Consider the following 19649-nt stretch of genomic DNA (forward strand, 5'->3'; position numbering starts at 1 on the left):
TCCTGGGATATAGTAAGCTCAGCCAATAAGAGACTTCGCTCTTTGGCATAAGCGTGCCGAGTCGGAGCCGAGGGATCGGCTCCGAACCCATCAGTCAGAATGTAGGCGAGATGGATCCCAAACATCTGAAGTTATGGTGAGTACATAACTAAAAGTTTTGTACCTACCATAAATGTAGATGTTCGAGTGCTCATACAGCTGCAGTCCAGGTTTCCCCCCCTCCATCCCCTCTTAGGACAGGCCTTATGACAAACACCTTCTCATACAACCTATTTGGGGTATTCTTTTATGGTGTATTTGCTTGCAACTACTGTTTTTTGATTATTCTATATTGCATGATTACATAAGTTTATGTTTTGCCTTCCTTCTGGGGGCACCTGACATCTGGGGCAAGAAAAACTGAAGAAGATGGCGTCGGCTGGCTCTTTTATACCCCTGCCTCACTGACGTCAGGGAAGAAGCGACGACAACCGACGCCAGACCTAGACTTTGGAATTCGGCCGACCGAGGACCCGCCTGACGGCAGGATAACCCATCTGTTATGACTGCAGCTGAATGAGCACTCGAACATCTACATTTATGGTAGGTACAAAACTGTACTTTTTGACACTTTGGAGGCTTCTTGCAGGGCAGTGGCCACTGATTCTGTTATTAGAAGAGAAAAAAAATCCTCCACTGTTGGGTACAATAAAGGCTGTCCTCCGCCAACAATGATACAAACTGAAATAGAAATCTGAACGAACTGAGCGATAGTGGTAATAGTAATCCAAAAGTCTTTTATTACAACACACACAAAACATATTGAGCTCGCTTTCGTCTCTTATTGTGAGACTTCATCAGAATCTCATGTTAATACCAATATTCAAAGAAGAGACATAGGGTAAAAGACAATCTTACAGATGAAGTAAGGAATATTTTGGAACAACTTAGTAATAACAAAAAAGTAAGAGTTATGAAACCTGACAATGGGGGGGTGGGGTGGTCCTCATGAACTGTTGGGACTACACTGAGAGAATGTATAAAATTTTGGACATAGGTTGTAGGTATCGTATCATCTCCACAAATGAATTGAATATTTTATACAAAAGAATAGATTTAATATTAGAAGACAACTTGTTACAAGGGCTTATTGATGTGGAACTATATAATTTCCTTAGAGTCCCTAAACCAGTTATCCCAGAAATCTTTGGTATCCCAAAAATACACAAAGATATAGCAGATCCCCCAATGAGACCAATAGTGATATCTAGGGGATCCAAAACTCAACCCCTGGCAATATATGTTGACACCAAGTTAAAATTTGTATCATTGTTGGTGGTGGACAGCCTTTATTGTAACCAACAGTGGAGGATTTTTTTTCTCGTTGTGTATTTGGGATTGGTACTGGATTCACCAGTACCTTGTATTTCGTGTGGTTACTAGTTGCTGCTGTTATTAGAAGACATGCTTGGCTCAGGGAACAGCCCCTCTCTGAACCTGTCAGATCTAAATTACTGGATATGCCCTTGCACAAGGACAATCTTTTTGGTAGCAAAGCAGAAGAGGTGTTGAAAAAGTTGGAGGATAAGGCCAAATCTATGCAAACTGTTAAGGATTTTCTGCAAGTTCAGCCTCCTCGTTTTAGCAGGCATTACCCTTCTAAGAATTGGACTTTTCCTGACCCTAGTAAACAAGGTCGCACTAAGCCTGGGGGTTACAGGTCTTCTAGGGGACAGACTTCCCACCCCTCAAAAGGCTAAGCACTGGCAGGCTTACTCTTCAAAATCGGGGAGTTCTAAGCAAACTTCCCAAAGCAAGCCTTCCCCTGCCTGCCTCTGCAGGCCCAGGGTTTCCTTTGGGGTAAAGGTTAGCAATTTTTGCAAATGTCTGGCACACTATCACGGATGACAAATGGGTGCTCAAAATAGTATCCCAAAGCTACAAGTTCTCCTTTCACACCTTTCCGGTCCTCCAAGAATACCCAGATATCCCACCTCTTCAAAGGGCAGAAGCAAAAAAGCAAGTTTCTTCTTTACTAAACCTGGGAGCAATAGAGCCAGTTCCTGCACTACAGATAGGCCAGGGTTTCTACTCAAGACTTTTCCTGATTCCCAAAAAAGGGGGCACTTGGTGCCCTATTCTGGATTTGTCCATTCTGAGCACTTTTCTGATGATTCCGAAGTTCAGAATGCTCACTCTTCAGCAGTTGCTGCCAATGCTGACCAAGGATTCCTGGCTGGTGACTTTGGATCTCAAAGAAGCTTACCTGCACATCCCAATAAGGGAAAGCTGCAGGCAGTTCCTTCGCTTCAGGGTGTGGAACAGGCACTTCCAATTCTCTGCACTGCCCTTTGGCCTATCTACTGCAAAATGCCTGGCTCCAGTCATTGCTTTTTGCAGGCAAAGAAACATTCAAATTTACCCTTACTTGGGCGATTGTGTTAGTCAGGCAAACTTTCCAGAGCAACTTCTAAGGAATTTGGACTTTATTAAGAACCTTCTCGCCTCTTTGGGCTACACTGTCAACGAAAAGAAGTCAAAATTGGTACCCACCAGGGAGATTGTATTCCTGGGAGCGAGTCTGAACACAGGATGGTATCCCTCCCTCAAGAGAAACAAATGGATCTTTCGAATTACTTCAAGAATTTGGGAAGCATGACCCAGCTCTCTGCAAGGCAATTCCTGCAAGCCCCGGGATTCATGGCTTCATGTATTCTGATGATTCCATATACCAGACTGCATTTGAGGAAAATACAATGGTACCTCATAAACCTTTGGTGTCAACACACGCAGGATTTAGACTTGATTCTTCCTCTGATTCCCTGCCTGCAGAAGGAGTTCCTTTGGTGGGCGACAGCCTGTGCACAGAACAAAGGCCTGCTTTCTGTCCACCTCCTGCCAGCCTGACTCTCACCACAGATGCCTCAAGACTACACTTGGGGAGCACATCTAGAGGGCAGATGCATTTAGGGGACTTGGAACTCTCAACAAGTTCATCTGCACATAAATCTGAAGGAATTGATGGCAGTCCAGCAGGCTTTGATGGCTTTCAAGCATCTTCTCTCTCCTGGTACTCTTCTAGTCAGGACAGACAACACCACAGTCATGTGGTCCATCAACAAGCAGGGAGGGACTCACTCTTACCCCCTGTGCAGACAAAGCATGATACTGTGGTCTATAGCAGCTTCCATGGGCATTCATCTGATACCTCAGTTTCTTCCAGGAAGGCTGAACACGTTGGCAGACCGGATGAGCAGGCAGGTCCTGGATCCTCATGAGTGGCAACCAAACAAGACCATCTTCTATCGCATCATTCATCGTTGGGCCCCCCCCCCCCCCCCAGGTAGATCTCTTCTCATCTCCGACCAACCACCTTCTTCCAACCTTTTGCAACAGGGATCATCACGACAAAGCTTGGAAAGTGGATGCTCTGTCCTTCCCCTGGACGCAGCTATCGATCTATGCATTCCCTCCTCTGCCTCTTCTTCCCAGAGTACTGTTAAAGTTAAGAGATGAAAAACCAAAGGCTATCATCATAGCTCCAGACTGGCCCAGGCAACATTGATATCCACTTCTTTGCAGTCTCTCCCAGTCTCAGCCTTGGCATCTTCCCCTTATACCAGATCTCTTGGTTCAGCAGGGGGGAAAAATTTTGCATCCTCACCTTCAGACTCTGCATTTGGCAGCCTGGCTCATAATTTAAACCTTTACCAACAGGTAGTTGAGGTCCTTCGTGAGGCCAGGAGGTCTAGCACTAGGAAATCTTACGCAGATAAGTGGAAAAGATTCTCTGTTTGGATGCAGACTAAAGGGGAAGACCCTTCTCAACCTACTCTTCCTCTTATTATTGACTATCTGGCAGGCTTGCTTAATGGTGGACTTTCCTTTTCTTTTATCAAGATTCATGCTTCAGCTATTTCTGCTCATTGTTCCTTTGAGCAACCCATTTTCTCTCATCCCTTGATGAAACAGTTCCTCAGGGGAGCTAGCAATTTAAAGCCTTCCAGAAGAGCACCTACTCCTGCTTGGGATCTTAATTTTGTACTTGAGAAATTTACTCTACCTCCCTTTGAACCAGCTGCCTCAGCAGATTTGACGTTTCTCTCCTAGAAAACTGCCTTTCTCTTGGCCATTACTTCAGCTAGAAGAGTGTCTGAGCTGCAGGCCTTAATGGCAGTAGAGCCTTTCTTCACCTTCCATGTGGATTAGGTTTCTCTTTGAACTAATCCCTCTTTTATGCCTAAGGTGGTTTCTAGCCTGAATCTTAGCCAGTCTATCCACCTGCCTACCCTTTTTTTTCTAATCCTCAGAATAGAGGAGAAAGGTTACTGCATTCCCTGGATGTGCATAGACAGCCTAGATTTTACCTGGACAGGACTAAACCTTTTTGAAAGTCAGATCAGTTGTTGGTCAGTTTTGCCCCTGGAGCTCAGGGCAAAGCTGTTTCTAAACAGACTGTTTCTAAGTGGATTGCTCATTATATTCAGTTTTGTTACTTACAGCATGGCAAGGTCCCTCCACAGAGTATTAGGACCCATTCTACTACAGCTACATCTACCTCAGCAGCTTTTTTAAGAGGTGTACCTACTAAGGACATCCTGGAAGCAGCTACATGGACTTCTGTCCACACTTTCACTAAACATTACAATTTACCCTTGTTTTCTAAGTCCAGGGCTGGTTTTGCCACTGCAGTGTTGCAAGGCATCCTTACCATCCCTTAATCAGTGGGTGTTCCCCCTCCCTTTTGTTTTTTTCCTGGGCTTTGGGAATCAATCCATTTTGTAAGGACTGCAACAGTGAAACACGATGAACATAGTACAGTTGTGTACACTTACCATAAATGTAGATGTTCGAGTGTATTCACTGTTGCAGTCCTGGTTTCCCCCCTTCCATCCCCCTTTTTTCCTAGGTCACAGATTGGATTTTTCTTTTCCTGGTCTAACTTTTTTGGGGGGGCTCCTGACTGTTAAGGCAAGAAAAACTGAGGAAATGGTGTCTGCTGCCTTCCTTTGTACCTGACGTCAGGCTTAAACCGAAGGCAGCCGACGTCATATACCAAGGACTTTGGTATTCTGTCCGACTGTGGGCTACCGGGAGCCGGATAACCCATTTTGTAAGGACTGCAACAGTGAATACCTCGAACATCTACATTTATGGTAAGTGTACACAACTGTATTTTTTCCTTTCTTTTGGAAATGGTCAGGTGCAATTACAACAAGTTTCCTCACACAAGAAATGTTTGATACACCCCAACGTATCAGATATCTTCAGTTGACTGTCTGCATAAGTTCTTAATTCCTTTTAGGCACCTGTTTTTTGAGGACATGCAGAAGGTACTACTGGAAGCAAGAAAGTCTGCTACTAGAAAATCATATATTGGCAAATGGAAAAAGTCTTCTAGTTGGTGTCAGCAACGTAACCAGCACCCATTCAGGACTAGTCAAACTAAAACTATCCATCTCCTTGTTTTATTTCCTGAATCTAAAAATGAGGGAGAAAGGATACTCCATACCTTGGATGTACACAGACAACTTTGTAACTGTCCCGATAGAACTAAGTCAATCAGATCATCAGATCAACTGTCCATTTCTTGTGAAGGTAAAAATGGACAACCGGTGTCAAAACAGACTGTTTCCAAATGGTTGTGTAAGGCTATTAACTTCTGTTACACTCGCCATGATAAATCTATTCAAGGCAGAGTCAAGGCCCCCACTCTACAAGGACCTGGCTTCTTCTATGGCTTTTTGCAAAGGGTTGGATTTTAGAAGTATTCTAGAAGCTGCTACTTAGTTCTCTGTAAATACTTTTACAGAGCACTATAAGCTGGATTCTTTTTCTAGGTCTAAATCATGCTATGCTATGACCATTCTCCACGGGATCCCAGACCCACTTCCTAGATATGATCTACACATACAGCTAAAACTACTGCAGCAGTGATCAGTAAAAACATAATACAGTTGTGTAAGTTGAACTTACCATAACAGTATATGTTTGAATGATCACTGCTGCAGTAGCCACTGTCTCCCTCCCTCCATCCCCTTTTTTTTTGTGTGTTTTTCATACCAAAGTGTGGGCATTTATTTTTTGTTATTCCTAGCCTTGTCATTTTAGTGCTTAGCCTCCCTCTCTCTGCTGGCAGGAAAGCTCTGAAGGGTTTTGCACCCATACTTGTCTTTTATTCAATTTAGTTCGAGTTCCTTAACAGTTTGGGCACTTGGAAGGTGCCCTGAAGCTTTTGAAGCTGGCCAGCTGTTACATCCTTGGCAGGATATAACACATTATTGTTAAGGCTACTTACTGCAACAGTGATCATTTGAACATCTGTTGTTATGGTAAGTTCAACTTGCACAACTGTACTTTCCTTTTGTAGTGTGAGCAGTATCTTTGCATCATAAGCAGAGAACCACATAATAGGGAAATGTCAGCGGGCTAAAAAGTGGGTAACATTTGTGATGGCAGATGTGATGCATATACCCTGTGATTCAGACCTGACCAAGGTCTGGTAAAATGTTTTATGCTTATGACTTTCTTAAGCATTTCTGATAATTTCTGCTACCAAGTGTTAAGTTGGAGGATATATTCCTTTTTGGCATAATGGTAATAGTGATTCATAGGCTTGAAATACATCCATGAGCCGGAGTACTTATTGATATTCATTATGGATATTTTATGAGAGCATTTCTGTAAAAAGGGAGTTTAAAAGATGGAATTGCTTTCCTTATCAGATGATTTGTAATTCCTCTAACTTACTTGTAGCATTTTAGGTGTCCATTAAGTGTTTTAATTATAAACAAGTCAGCAGCAGTCAAAGTCAAGTTTGAGATTTGTAACCATGGGGAGAAAAGAAAATCTGATTATTTCTTCTTTGTTTTTACTTTTTTGTACTAGGGAGTTCAAGTTGGAGATGAAATAATCGAATTTGGATCCGTAAATTCACAGAACTTCCAGAACCTGCAAAATATTGCTGTAGTAGTCCAGCACAGTGAAGGAGTGAGTCTGCTTTACTTATTAGCGTTGATCGCATATATGCCTAATATTACAGTGCCATTACAAATGTTCAGTTTTTTCTCTACCTGTGTAGTTTCTAGGTAGTATTGTAGTTGATTTGCATCTAATTTTGTCTTATTGTAGCTGTCAGTTATACTTAGGATTACCACCTTCCACTGAGGCTGAAACCACCTTCCACTGAGGCTGAAACCAGACAATGTTCATCGTGTTTCACTGTTGCAGTCATTACATTTGGGTAATCTGCTGGCAGGTTGCTCTCAGTCGGCCTGATTAACAAAGTCTTGGGTCCTGCATCGGTTGCTGTCTCTTCTTCCATGACGTCAGGTCGTCAGGGGTATAAAACATTCAGCCGACGCCATTACATCAGTCTTTCTTACAGTGCGGTGCCCGAAGCAGAAGCAGTTCACAAGTGCCGGTCGGCCGACTCCTGAAATTTTCATTTTCGAGTTTCAGAACCGAAGTCTTCAACTTAAAGCTAAGTACCCTGTTGGGGAAATTTTTTCTTGCTCCTTACCGATGTCAGTAAAAGTTAATAATTGTATTACTTGTGGGAAGCAAATACCTCATAAGAATTTTCATTTGTACTGCATTCCTTGCCTAGGCCCTGACCACGACGTACCTCGCTGTCGGTTTGTGTGCTTTATTTAATCAGCGCATTATCCATCATCGGTACATTTTTGTTTCAAAATATTTCGGTTCTCTGTTTAATTATCCAGAAATGACGTCGGTTAGCCATCTGACTACCGGAATAATGAAAAAACGCAAAGAAAAAGACAGAGAAAGGCCGTTGAGGTCCAAAACTGCCGAGGATGCTTCTCCTAAGCCAGTCGCCAGTTCGCCGGTACTCAGTGAGGCGCTTTCGCAGCCCCTAATACTCGCTACTTCTGATTCGCAGGCCTCTACTGAGACCCATTTGGAGTCCGGTATGCAGCGAGATGCTTCATATATGGAACCCCCGGATGTCTCTACCTTGCATGGGTCCGGAGCCGCTGAGCAAGCACTGGCTTCTGAGGGTGTATTCAGGCCTCTACAGACTTGCATATTAAACCGACTCCAACTTCAGTGCCAAGGCCTAAATCTCGATCTATGTCTAAAAAAAACGATGTCCAGGCCAAATGTTCAGGCCCCTATGACTAAAAAACAAATGATCAAAATGGCTGAATATTTAATTACTCTAATCAGGGGTAGACAACCCCCCCCCCCTTTCCAAGAGGCCTAGGATTAAATTTGACTATGAATCGTCTGAGCAGGACTCAGTTTCTTCTGACTCTTCTAATGATCTGGATTTGTCCATACCTACTTATGAGGAGTCTGATGCAAAGGATTCCATTCCCTCTGCTTCTCCGCCTGAGGATTTCTCTTTTGGGGAAACTTTACATACCTTAAGGGAGCATTTCCACTGGGAAAGTCAGGATTTCTCTGAATCCAAAAAGAGGCTTAGGGATTTCCTTCTTCTTCCTCAGCATAGACCTGTGGCTGTACCTCCTGTTCTAGATATTGTTGATGATGTGTTTTCAGAATCCAGTATGGCCCGATTCCTTGCCTCCAGCCCCTAGCAAACCAGACGGGTACTACGGGGTTCCTGAGTCACACAAATTCCTTTTCAAAAAACCTGTTGTGGACCCTGAAACCATTTCTCAGGGGCCCAAGGGCATTAAGGCTTCTACTGCTAAAAATCCTACCCCTTCTGATAGAGACTCCAGGGCACTAGATAGATGGGGTAAAAAGGTTTATACTTCTGCAACCTTAGCAATCAGGGCTTTAAATTGTCGATTCCATTTGCTAAAATATCAACAGCATATCATGGGACTGCTTAAACAGAAAATGATGTTGATTTCTGATTGTGTGTATAATAAAGGTTTGCAGGATTTATTGCATTCAGCTGAACAAGTTAGCAAACATACTTTGCAGTGTGGTTTTGATTCCTTAGAAGCCTCTTGTAGGGCTGTTGTTACTGGGTCTGTGCTTAGAAGGCATGCCTGGCTTAAGGAGCAATCTCTGCCTGGTCATGTTAAAGCAAAACTTTTGGGTGCTCCTTTACAGCAGGACCACTTATTTGGCAATAAGGCTGAAGCAGTTCTAAAAAAGATGGAAGATAAAGCTAAATCTATGCAAACTGTGAAAGATTTCTTACAAGTACAACCTCCTAGATTTAGTAGGCATTGGCCTACTAAGACCTGGTCCTTTCCAGCTCCTTCCAGAGCCACTACGGCCAAACCCAGACATTCCAGAACCACCAGGTTTCAGTCCCAAGGGACTTTCAGAACTAAGCAATGGGGTGCTTCCACTTCCAAATCTGGAAACAGCAAGGCACCACACTATGGTAAACAGTCTCAATGACTTCTCTTTGAAATTACCAAGCACTTACCTCTTAGCCGCCCCTTTGGGGGGGGGGGGGGGGGAGGGCTGGCTCTTCATTCAAAAAACTGGCAGCTTATCACCCAGGACAAATGGGTTTTAAATATAGTGTCCCAGGGATACAGATTTCATTTTCATACGCTGCCAACACCAAGCAGGTGGCCAGACCTGCACCCAAATCAGTGGGCAGAGGCTCAGAAGCAAGTACTTTCCCTCCTAAACATGGGGGCTATTCAACTAGTACCAGAAGAGGAAAAGGGACAAGGTTTCTGTTCCAGACTTTTCTTGGTACTCAGAAAAGACAAATCATGGCGCCCAATTCTAGACCTGTCTACTCTAAACACCTTTCTGGATATTCCAAAATTCAAGATGCTGACTCTTCACCAGTTACTTCCTATGCTAGGCAAGGATGCCTGGTTGTCAAATCTCGACTTAAAAGAGGCTTACTTGCATATCCTAATCAGGAAATCTTGCAGAAGATTCCTACGCTTCAAAGCAGGCTGCATGCATTATCAGTTCTGCCCTTTGGTTGTCTACTGCGCCCAGGGTATTCACAAAGTGCCTAGCTCCAGTAATTGCATTTTGCAGGCAAAGAAATATTCAAATATATCTATACCTGGACGATTGTCTAATTCAGGCAGAAAACCAGGCCCTTCTTCTACAACATCTGGTGTTTGTAAAAAGACTTCTAACCTGTCTAGGGTACACCATAAATGAAAAGAAATCTCAACTGGTACCCTCTCAAAAAATTACATTACTGAGTGCAAGCTTGAATACAACTGCCCAGGTGGCTTTCCTTACGCCAGAAAAGCAAATTCATTTGGTGACTTACTTCAAACAAGCGGCCACAAAAACCCTGCTATCTGCAAGGCAAATACTGCAAGCCTTGGGATTCATGGCCTCATGCATTCTTCTAATTCCATATGCAAAACTGCATATGACAAAACTTCAGTGGTACTTAAAAAGTTTATGGAGTCAACATTGTCACAGTCTGGGAAACAGTGATTCCTATCTTACCTTGCCTGCACCTAGAGTTCCTATGGTGGGCGGAGGCCTGCCACCAAAACAAGGGACTGCCATTCACACCACCCCCTGCTGCCCAAACCCTAACTACAGATGCATCAGACTATGCATGGGGGGGGGCTCATCTGGCAGGGAAGTATATTCAGGGCAAATGGAGCCCAAATCAAATGCACCTTCATATCAATCAAAAAGAAATGCTAGCTGTACAGAATGCACTGACAGCCTTCGAGGACTACCTTCATCCAGGACAATTACTGATAAAAGACAGACACCACCACGGTTATGTGGTACATAAACAAGCAGGGGGGTACACATTCCTACTCCCTCTGCAGACTAGCCATGGCATTGTGGAACATGGCCTTGAGCTACAAAGTACAACTACAAGCTCAATTCCTGCCAGGAAAGCAGAATGTTCTGGCAGACAAACTAAGCAGAAATCTCATGGTCTTTCACAAATGGAAACTGGAATCACGGATTTTCAACATGTTGACATGGAAATGGGGGATCCCAGAAATAGATCTTTTTGCCTCACCCCAGAACTACCAGTTGGGACAAATTCTGCACAAGAACTCATCACAAAAAAGACTGGAAAGTGGATGCTCTGTCCTTTAGCTGGAAAAAAACTGTCAGTCTATGCCTTTCCCCCCTCTGCCTTTGCTCTCCAAAGTTCTACTAAAAGTAAAACAGGACAAACCAAAAATGATTTTGATTGCTCCAGACTGGCCTCGCCAACACTGGTGTGCCCACTCCTGCGCAGTGTGCCACACATTTCTCCGTGGCACCTGCCTCAGACACCTTCCTTACTGTCTCAGCAGGACAACCAAATTCTGCACCTTCAGCTCCAAACATTGAATCTTGCAGCTTGGCTAATCACTTAAATTCACCCTTAGCATCCTTCAGCAAACCTACGATGGATGTCATTTTGGAGGCAAGAAGACCTAGTACTAGAAAATCTTATGCTGACAAATGGAAAAGATTCTGTGCCTGGAATCGGTCTCAAGGGATGAGCACAGCAGTGCCCGATTTACCTCAGATTTTGCAATACTTAACCGAGATGCTTCATAAGGGCCTGTCTTTTTCTTCCATAAAAATCCATGCCTCAGCCATTTCAGCTCATTACAACACAGACCCCCCCTCTCTTCTGTCATCCTCTTCTAAAGCAGTATCTCAGAGGGGCCAAAAACTTGAGGCCACCCATGAGAGCTCCAACCCCTGCCTGGGACCTTAACTTTGTATTGGAGAACTCACTCTACCTCCTTTCGAGCCAGCTGCACCTGCAGACTTAAGATTCCTTTCCTGGAAAACAGCCTTCCTTTTAGCAATCACTTCAGCTAGAAGTATATCTGAATTACAGGCCCTTATGGCAGTGGAGCCTTTCATCATCTTTCATGCGGACAGGGTGTCACTCAGGACCAATCCATCATTCATGCCCAAGGTGGTATCCATTGTGGCTCTTACTCAGTCCATTCATTTGCTAACTTTCTTTCCCAATCCACAGAACAAGGGAGAGCGGATTCTGCATTCATTGGATGTACACAGACAACTTAGATTCTACTTGGACAGGACTAAATGTCGTAGAAAATCTGAACAAGTACTGGTAGCATTTGCTGCAGGGGCAGAGGGGAAGGCTATTTCAAAGCAAAGCATTTCTAAATGTATACGCCATTGTATTCATTTCTGTTATAAACACCATGGAAAACCTATCCCCCAGGGGATCAGATCTCATTCCATCAGGGCTGCATCTACTTGAGCAGCCTTTCTCAGAGGTGTTCTTACCAGGGATATTCTAGAAGCTGCTACCTAGAGTTCAGTTATACTTTCACCAAGCATTATCACTTACCAATTTTCTCTAAATCCAGAGCTGGCTTTGCCACTGCTGTTTTGCAGGGCCTTATAGCTGGTCCTAATCTTGTATAAATCCATCCTCCCAACCTTAGCTTTGGGATTCTACCCAAATGTAATGACTGCAACAGTGAAACACGATGAACATAGTACAGTTGTGTACACTTACCATAAATGTAGATGTTTGAGTGTATTCACTGTTGCAGTCCAGTTTCTTTTTCTATACCTCTTCTTTCTTTTATTATGCTTAAAAGCCTTTTTGGTGCATTTGATTTTGTTTGGAGGTATATTTTTGTGTTTCATATATATATATTTTGCTCCCCATTTGGGGGCACCTGACATCTGGGGTAAGAAAAACTGATGTAATGGCGTCGGCTGTATGGTTTATACCCCTGACAACCTGACGTCATGGAAGAAGGGACAGCAACCGACGCAAGACCCAAGACTTTGTTAATCAGACCAGCTGAGGGCAACCTGCCAGTAGATTACTGAAATGTAATGACTGCAACAGTGAATACACTCGAACATCTACATTTATGGTATGTGTACACAACTGTACTTTCCCTTCGCACATCCCCTAACCTCACCGATCTCCTTCCCTTTTTCCACTTATCCCACTTACCTCCATGCCCATTCTGTGACATCATGTGTACACAAGGGAGGAGGAATGTCTTCTTTTGGTTTTAGATACAGTCGCTTCTCGATTTTATGTAAAACAAAGAAAGAGCTGGATGTTTAACAAACTCAACATTTTTTTGTTTATAAAACAGAAAATTGTATTTTCTGCAGTGTTTTCCTGACTACCAGACAATGGCTTTGATTTCAGGATAGTCCAGAAAAAGAAAAAAAAAATGGATAGGTGGCAACCCTAGCTATGCTGCACCCAATCTGATCTAATTTATTGGTTGGTTTAGTTAAGTCATGATCTGGAACAGCTGTGCAACATTGGAGGTCATGCTTTTTATATCCGTACAGTAAACTGTCAATCTTTGCTCTCAAAGTGCTCATGACATCATATCATTCTTGTGTACTTCCCACTGATGGTTTAAAGACGACCTTCCTAATAGCATCTTTTGTTAAATGTTTCCTGTTTTGGAGCCTTTCCACTTAGCTGACCTTTTTTTTTTTTTTTTTTACATTGGACAGCTATCTTAGTATGGTCCCTTTGTTGAGTTAACAGTTGTACATCATTTTGGCAAAACATTAGCTAGGCAGGTTTTAAACAAAGTGACCATCTCCAGTGGACCTCTTCATACCTGCTTCATTTGCATTGTATGTCAAATATCCTGTATTTTGCAGAGAAGATACGTTAATGTATTTCTAGCCCTAAGGAAATATACAAAACATTTTGCCACTGTTGCATCTATCTAACCCTGCTGAAAACGACCTTACTATCAGCAATATTGACTACTGCCTTATTTCATCGATCAATACGTATCAGGCACTCTGAGTTTCACCCTTAATTAGCACAGTCCTTGGTAAGTGATGCATATTACACAGTATTGTAGGGTTTTAACCAGCCAAGCACACGGGGAACCAGCAAGTATGAGTCATATTAATGACAGTGTGCCAGGTGAGGTGCACACTTGTTCAGCAGAACACAGAAAGCTTTGACTGTAAGATTTGATGGTTTGGCTGAAAGAATACAGAGCTTTTTTTTTTAACTTTCACTTTGTGTGATAATATTGATCTTACAGTGAAGCGTGTTGTTAGTAGGAACTTGTACATCATCTTGCTGATCTGAGACTGATGTTCTGCAGGAAAAGTTCCAGGTATGCCCTCCCCTTCAGATGAGACTGTCACTGTCACATGTCAGTCTCTTTCGTGTGCACAGTTTGAGGCTGGGTTACTTCCTTTTTCAGATGTCTCCAACTGGTCAAGATTATAGGTTTCCTGCTGGGATAAAGGATTTGAGTGTAACTTGGACATTTGGATGGGGAACAGGAAAGTCATCTCTAGTTTGGCACCTTTGTCTCTAATGGACACAGGCAGCATGTAAATGTTTCATCTTCCAGGTGGGTAGACTAGTTATCTTAGTGTGTAATGAATGGTACCAGAACTTGTCAGAGATTCGGGATGCATGGCTAAGCTTAAAAAGGCCCTTGTGGTTGTTAGCCTAGCAAACACCTATGAACCTATGCGACAGCTCATTCATAAAAATCTACAGAAACTATGTAAAGCCATCTTCTGTGTGTAACGTTTGCCTTAACCATACTCCTTTGAAATGAATGGGAATCGGTTTAAAAAAAAGAGTGAGGAAAAAATGAATAAATTGGTTATTAAGGGCCTTAGTACGATACATTAAGTATATGTTGTACTGTCAGAATGGGGATACGTGGGATCCTCACAGAATTCCTACGTATTCCATGTCTACCATGTGGGATCGGGGAATGTGCCCTTTTCCCCATTGTAGTGAGATCTCTGATAGTATATCTCATTAGCAACTATGTGGTGTAGAATTTTACACCTCTAACAGCCTACATACATCTTTCATTCCAGAGCATTTTCTGAAAAATAAGCTTAAAAACAATAAGATAAACAAATGTAAATATTTTGAGAACAATAAAACCCATTAAAACTGTAGGGAGTAGCAATGTTATCAGTAAGAAATATTTTTTACAATGGTAATAGTCGGTGCATTTGTAGTCTTTTCCATAAGTAATGTGGTATATTGTAATGCACACAAACTCCAAATTAAATTTCTATAAACTTTCACACACACATTTTCATGTCTTGAAAACTGTACATCCTGGACATATATTCTTTCCCATGACAGCAAGAAATTTCTCTTTAAGTGAATGCTTATTGGGATATTTACAGAAGTATGAAAGCATATGCTTAATTGCATAAGTAGCAAAACAAATACTGGTTATTTCTCAAGATGTGCAACTTACAGTGCAAATTCAAAGACAGTTTTCTTCAAAATCTAAGGTTTCACATAGTCATGCAACAATTTTCAAGTTACTCAGTTTTTGAACTGTTAAGTACATAAGGAAATATTGATTATTTTGAAATACCAAAAACACAAAAAAAACTATTAAAAGCAGTAACAAATCCAGGCACATGGCAGGTCTTCTTAGACACAATTTATTTAAATGCTTTTCGTCCAACTATATCGTTGGACCTCTTCAGATAAAAAATACTTAAAACTGATTCTTTTAAATAAGCCTCTAAAAAGGTCACATGACCCACACATTTAATTCTTAGAGACGACTTGCCATACATACAGTTCACTCTGATCATATATTCATACAATAAAAATACTTTCTAAACAAAAAATACATTCAAATAAATTTTACTATCTAATAAATATTAATTTAATTTGATTTTTAATTTTTGCGTTAAAACAGCATATAGTGAAGTACCTCAACTCCCTCCGTTCTAGACATTTATCATGTCCCATAAGTTAATACCTTACATAGTGGTTTCTGCTCTTATAGTTGTAAATAGTAACATTAGTTACCTATCCATACTTTTTAATTTTAATAAGTGCATAATAGAACATTTGTCATGAAGTCTTATTTGCCATATAAGCTCCAACTTTTCTAATAACAGTGAGGAAGGGCCTCCCCTAGGACTGTTAAAAACCTGGTCAATGACTCTAAACTTAAAATTGTGATCAGGGAATAATGATATATGCTTAACTAAAGCATTTTCTTCCTTGTGTTTGTTTATATTATACAGACATTCATATATTTTCTCTTAATCTACGATCTGTTTTACCAATGTAAAATGACGGACATACTTGGCATTTTGCTGCATAGACTACTGATTTTGAATTACAGTTGTACCTAATTTTGTTTACTATCTTAAAATTAATAGAGGTGCAGGCTCTTAGTTCCATATAATTACAATAAGTACAATTGCCACATTGTGCCGTACCTGCATATTTCACTTGAACCCTTTTTTCTCTTTCAAGCAGGTTTTTAAACTTTGACCCCTTTCTAAGGACAAATCTTGGGATATCACCCAGTCTTGTGGCCAGGGGTCATATTCTTAAATAAATTCCAGTTTTTACTGATAATGTTCTTTATATATTTAAAATCCAATGAAATGGTCATACATAATACATGCCAGATTAAAATTAACCCCTTCCACCAAATTGTCAGTAGATGTAATCCGAACTTCATCCTTCCTCTAATTGTTGTAGTTCATAATTACTCTATCCTGTTTAAGGATAGGTTTGTAAGTCCCATTGTTCCTTTTAAATTTTACCTCTTCTATCAATTCTTCAATTAAATTTAGAGGATATGCCCTTCGAAGGAACATGTTTTTTAATTTGAAGACATTCGTTGTTAAAATCGTGCTCAGTGGTGATCATTCGCGCAGCTCAAACCAGCTGCCCCTTTACAACTGAGCATTTCTAATGGTAGGGGTGAGCAGTGGTGTAGTGCAGGAGGGTATTGGAATACATGGCTTTTCAAAAAATCCTTGCTTCTAAACTATTATTTATACTATTTTTAATTAACTCTAAGTCCAGATAGGAAATAATCTGGTTGTGAAAAGTGTATGTAAAGTGCAGGAAATCAGATGTGCTTTTCAGTTGTACTAGACACTTAGCTGTATCTTTATTACCTTCTATCAACATAAATATGTCGTCCAGGTATCTTGTATAAAATTTGATGGTGTTCCCCATTTCCCGGTTACCTATAATGTATGCGTGTTCCCAATGAGACATTACTAAATTAGCATAACTGGAACACATGGGGAGCCCATCGCGACACCCTTAGTTTGAAGGTAATAATTTTTTATTAAAAACAATAAAGTTGTTGGTTAAAATAATATCTAACAGTTCTTCTACTAAAGAAATTTCTTCTTTTTGAGCACCTTCATTCTCGCACTAACCCATTCAATACCCTTATCGTTTGGGATGCAAGTGTACAAGTCCCTAACACCTATTGTGAGGAAATTATACTCCATTTTGAAGTTTAATTTACTAAGTTTACCCAAAAAGGACCAGAAATCCTTAGAGATAATTTCCCATAGTGTCCTCAAATTTGGCACAAGCATACGTGGATGAATGCCTTCCATCCACTGTGGATCTAAACGGAGGGTCCTGTATATCTTTGTGCAGTGTCGGCACTCCAAACATAACTCTAGTCATTGGTGACAGTATCTGCAAATAGTTATAAATATGTACATCAATATTACCCTCAATAAACAAATCATTTAAATAAATTTTAATACAATGGTTAGCAACATTCAGTTCGTTTAGGGATGCTTCTACATATGCATCCGAGTTCAGAATATGCTGAATTTTTTTATCGTAGTCGTCTATGTCCATGAAAACCAGTCCCCCTCCCTTATCTGGTTCCATGATCCGGACATTGGCAGAGCTTAGAAGTTCAAACAAATCCCTTTCATCCTTATTTAAGTTATAAACATACTTTGTATGTAAATTACAAAGTTTTCTAATGTCTGACTCACACATTTTTTCGAATATTTGCAAAAGATTATGTAATGGGGGGGGGGTTAAAACAACTGGAGATTCTAAACTGGTTAAAACCAATAAATTGAGACCCCAATAATTGGTGCAAATGTAACTTTCTTACAAACAGTTTAAGATCACAAATTGTCTTAGCAATGTCCATTTTACAGGTAGGAACAAATGACAAACCTTTTGCAAGTATATCAACCAAGTCAGGAAAGACCTCAAATGACGAGTAATTATAAATCGAAAAATCATTTTCCCTGTTTTTGATAATCACCAAGTCTCTCTCAGTGGGAAAATGGCAGATTATCTCCCATTGTTGTCCTTCTTCCACTTGTTTTGATAATTGCATGGCTTCCTCCTGGTAAAATCCTGCCTAGAAGGCAGAGCCACCATCCGCTGCTGGTTATTTGCGCCTTTATTTTTCGAAACGTTATAATTCCTATTGCGGTCTTTAATGCAATCGCTTCTCCTTAAATCCTCGCCATCTTGCCTCACCAGTGTAGTGTTGACTGTAATTGTATTCCCTTGTACTGAACGGGACACAGGCGTGTCAAGACCTTCATTGTTAGGACCCATCTCCTGATTGCTGTTTAAGGGTCCAAGTTTGAGAAGGTGGGGGGTGTGGATAGGCGGAGCCATTACGGTATTGAAGCCGGTCTCTTTCTAGTTTTTTGATTTTTGTTAATTTGATTTTTGCCAAATGTTGGTCTCTGTTTTGAAAGGTACGATTATAATCATATTTGTAGCTCTCAAAGTCAAAGTGTGACTTGATTTGGTTATCCAGTGTGGAAATAACTCCCATAAGCTCTTCTATCATTAGATTATAATGTCTGCTAATCACATCTAGTAACTGCAATCCTTGTTGGTTAAACAGTTTCACTAAGTCCAAGTGAAGTTGAGAATCTGGAACAAGTCCGGTAGGATATTGCCATTATCACAAACCTTTCGGTACAATTTCCAACCTGATGCATTCCTGGAAGTACTCTACTTCCAGGCGTAACTTCTTATATTTAAGCATGTTGTGATCGAACAGGTTTAATAATTCCGTTAATGCAGTATCACCTCTGGCTGAGTTACCTACTTCTTGTCCATTAGTAAAAGCATGTAATCCAACTGGAGTAGTAAGCCAGTCTTTTAATGTAAGTAACCCCATAAGCCTTGGGAGGTGCGGCTGTTGTTGTAAACTAGATGTGTTGAGAGTATTATCTCTGGTAACCCCACAAGCGTTAGCAAAGTTTAATGGTCTGTTCAGCTCACTGAGCTGAATTTGCTGCTCTATAATAGGTGTTTCCGCTTGCTCTAAAGACACACCAGTTTGTCTCAGTTGTTGAGGTACTGGATGAATTTGCTGCTGGCTGGATTCAACAGAATTTAATCTGTTGTTTAGAGATTCAACTTGTTGAGACAGCAGTTGAACCAAGGCAGTAAATTTCCCTACAGCTTCCGATTTTCTGGTTGAGTCGGAGAAAAGATCAGGCGTTAGGTCCAAGGCGTTGCTAGCCATAGTCGGACAAAAATAGACTAACTTGAAAACCAAAAACACGAAAAACCAAACTATTAAAAGCAGTAACCAATCCAGGCACATGGCAGGTCTTCTTGGACACAATTTATTTAAGCACTTTTCGTCCAACTGTATCATTGGACTTCTTCAGAGAAAAAATACTTACAACTGATTCTTTTAAATAAGCCTCTAAAGAGGTCACACGACCCACACATTTAATTCTTCAAATGACTTGCCATACATACAATTCACTCTGATCATATATTCATACAAAAAAATACTTTCTAATCAAAAATACATTCAAATGAATTTTACTACCTAATAAATATTAATTTGATTTTTAATTTTTACGTTAAAACAGCATATAGTAAAGTACCTCAACTCCCTCAATTCTAGACATTTATCATGTCCCATAAGTTAATACCTAACACAGTGGTTTCTGCTCTTACAGTTATAAATAGTAACATTAGTTACTTAGCCTTACTTTTTAATTTTAATAAGCAC

General features: G+C 40.9%; 1 protein-coding gene across 1 annotated transcript in view; it reads left to right on the forward strand.

The window, feature by feature from the left end:
* Positions 1-19649, forward strand: part of PSMD9 (proteasome 26S subunit, non-ATPase 9) — a 470946-nt gene that overhangs the window by 351828 nt on the left and 99469 nt on the right. The window contains exon 4 of the mRNA XM_044068612.1: positions 6868-6969. Within this exon, the coding sequence (XP_043924547.1) occupies positions 6868-6969 (102 nt within the window). The remainder of the gene's footprint in view (positions 1-6867; positions 6970-19649) is intronic.

Source organism: Protopterus annectens, chromosome 4.part0, assembly GCF_019279795.1.
Source record: "Protopterus annectens isolate FY-2018-M chromosome 4.part0, PAN1.0, whole genome shotgun sequence".
Lineage (NCBI taxonomy): Eukaryota > Metazoa > Chordata > Ceratodontiformes > Protopteridae > Protopterus > Protopterus annectens.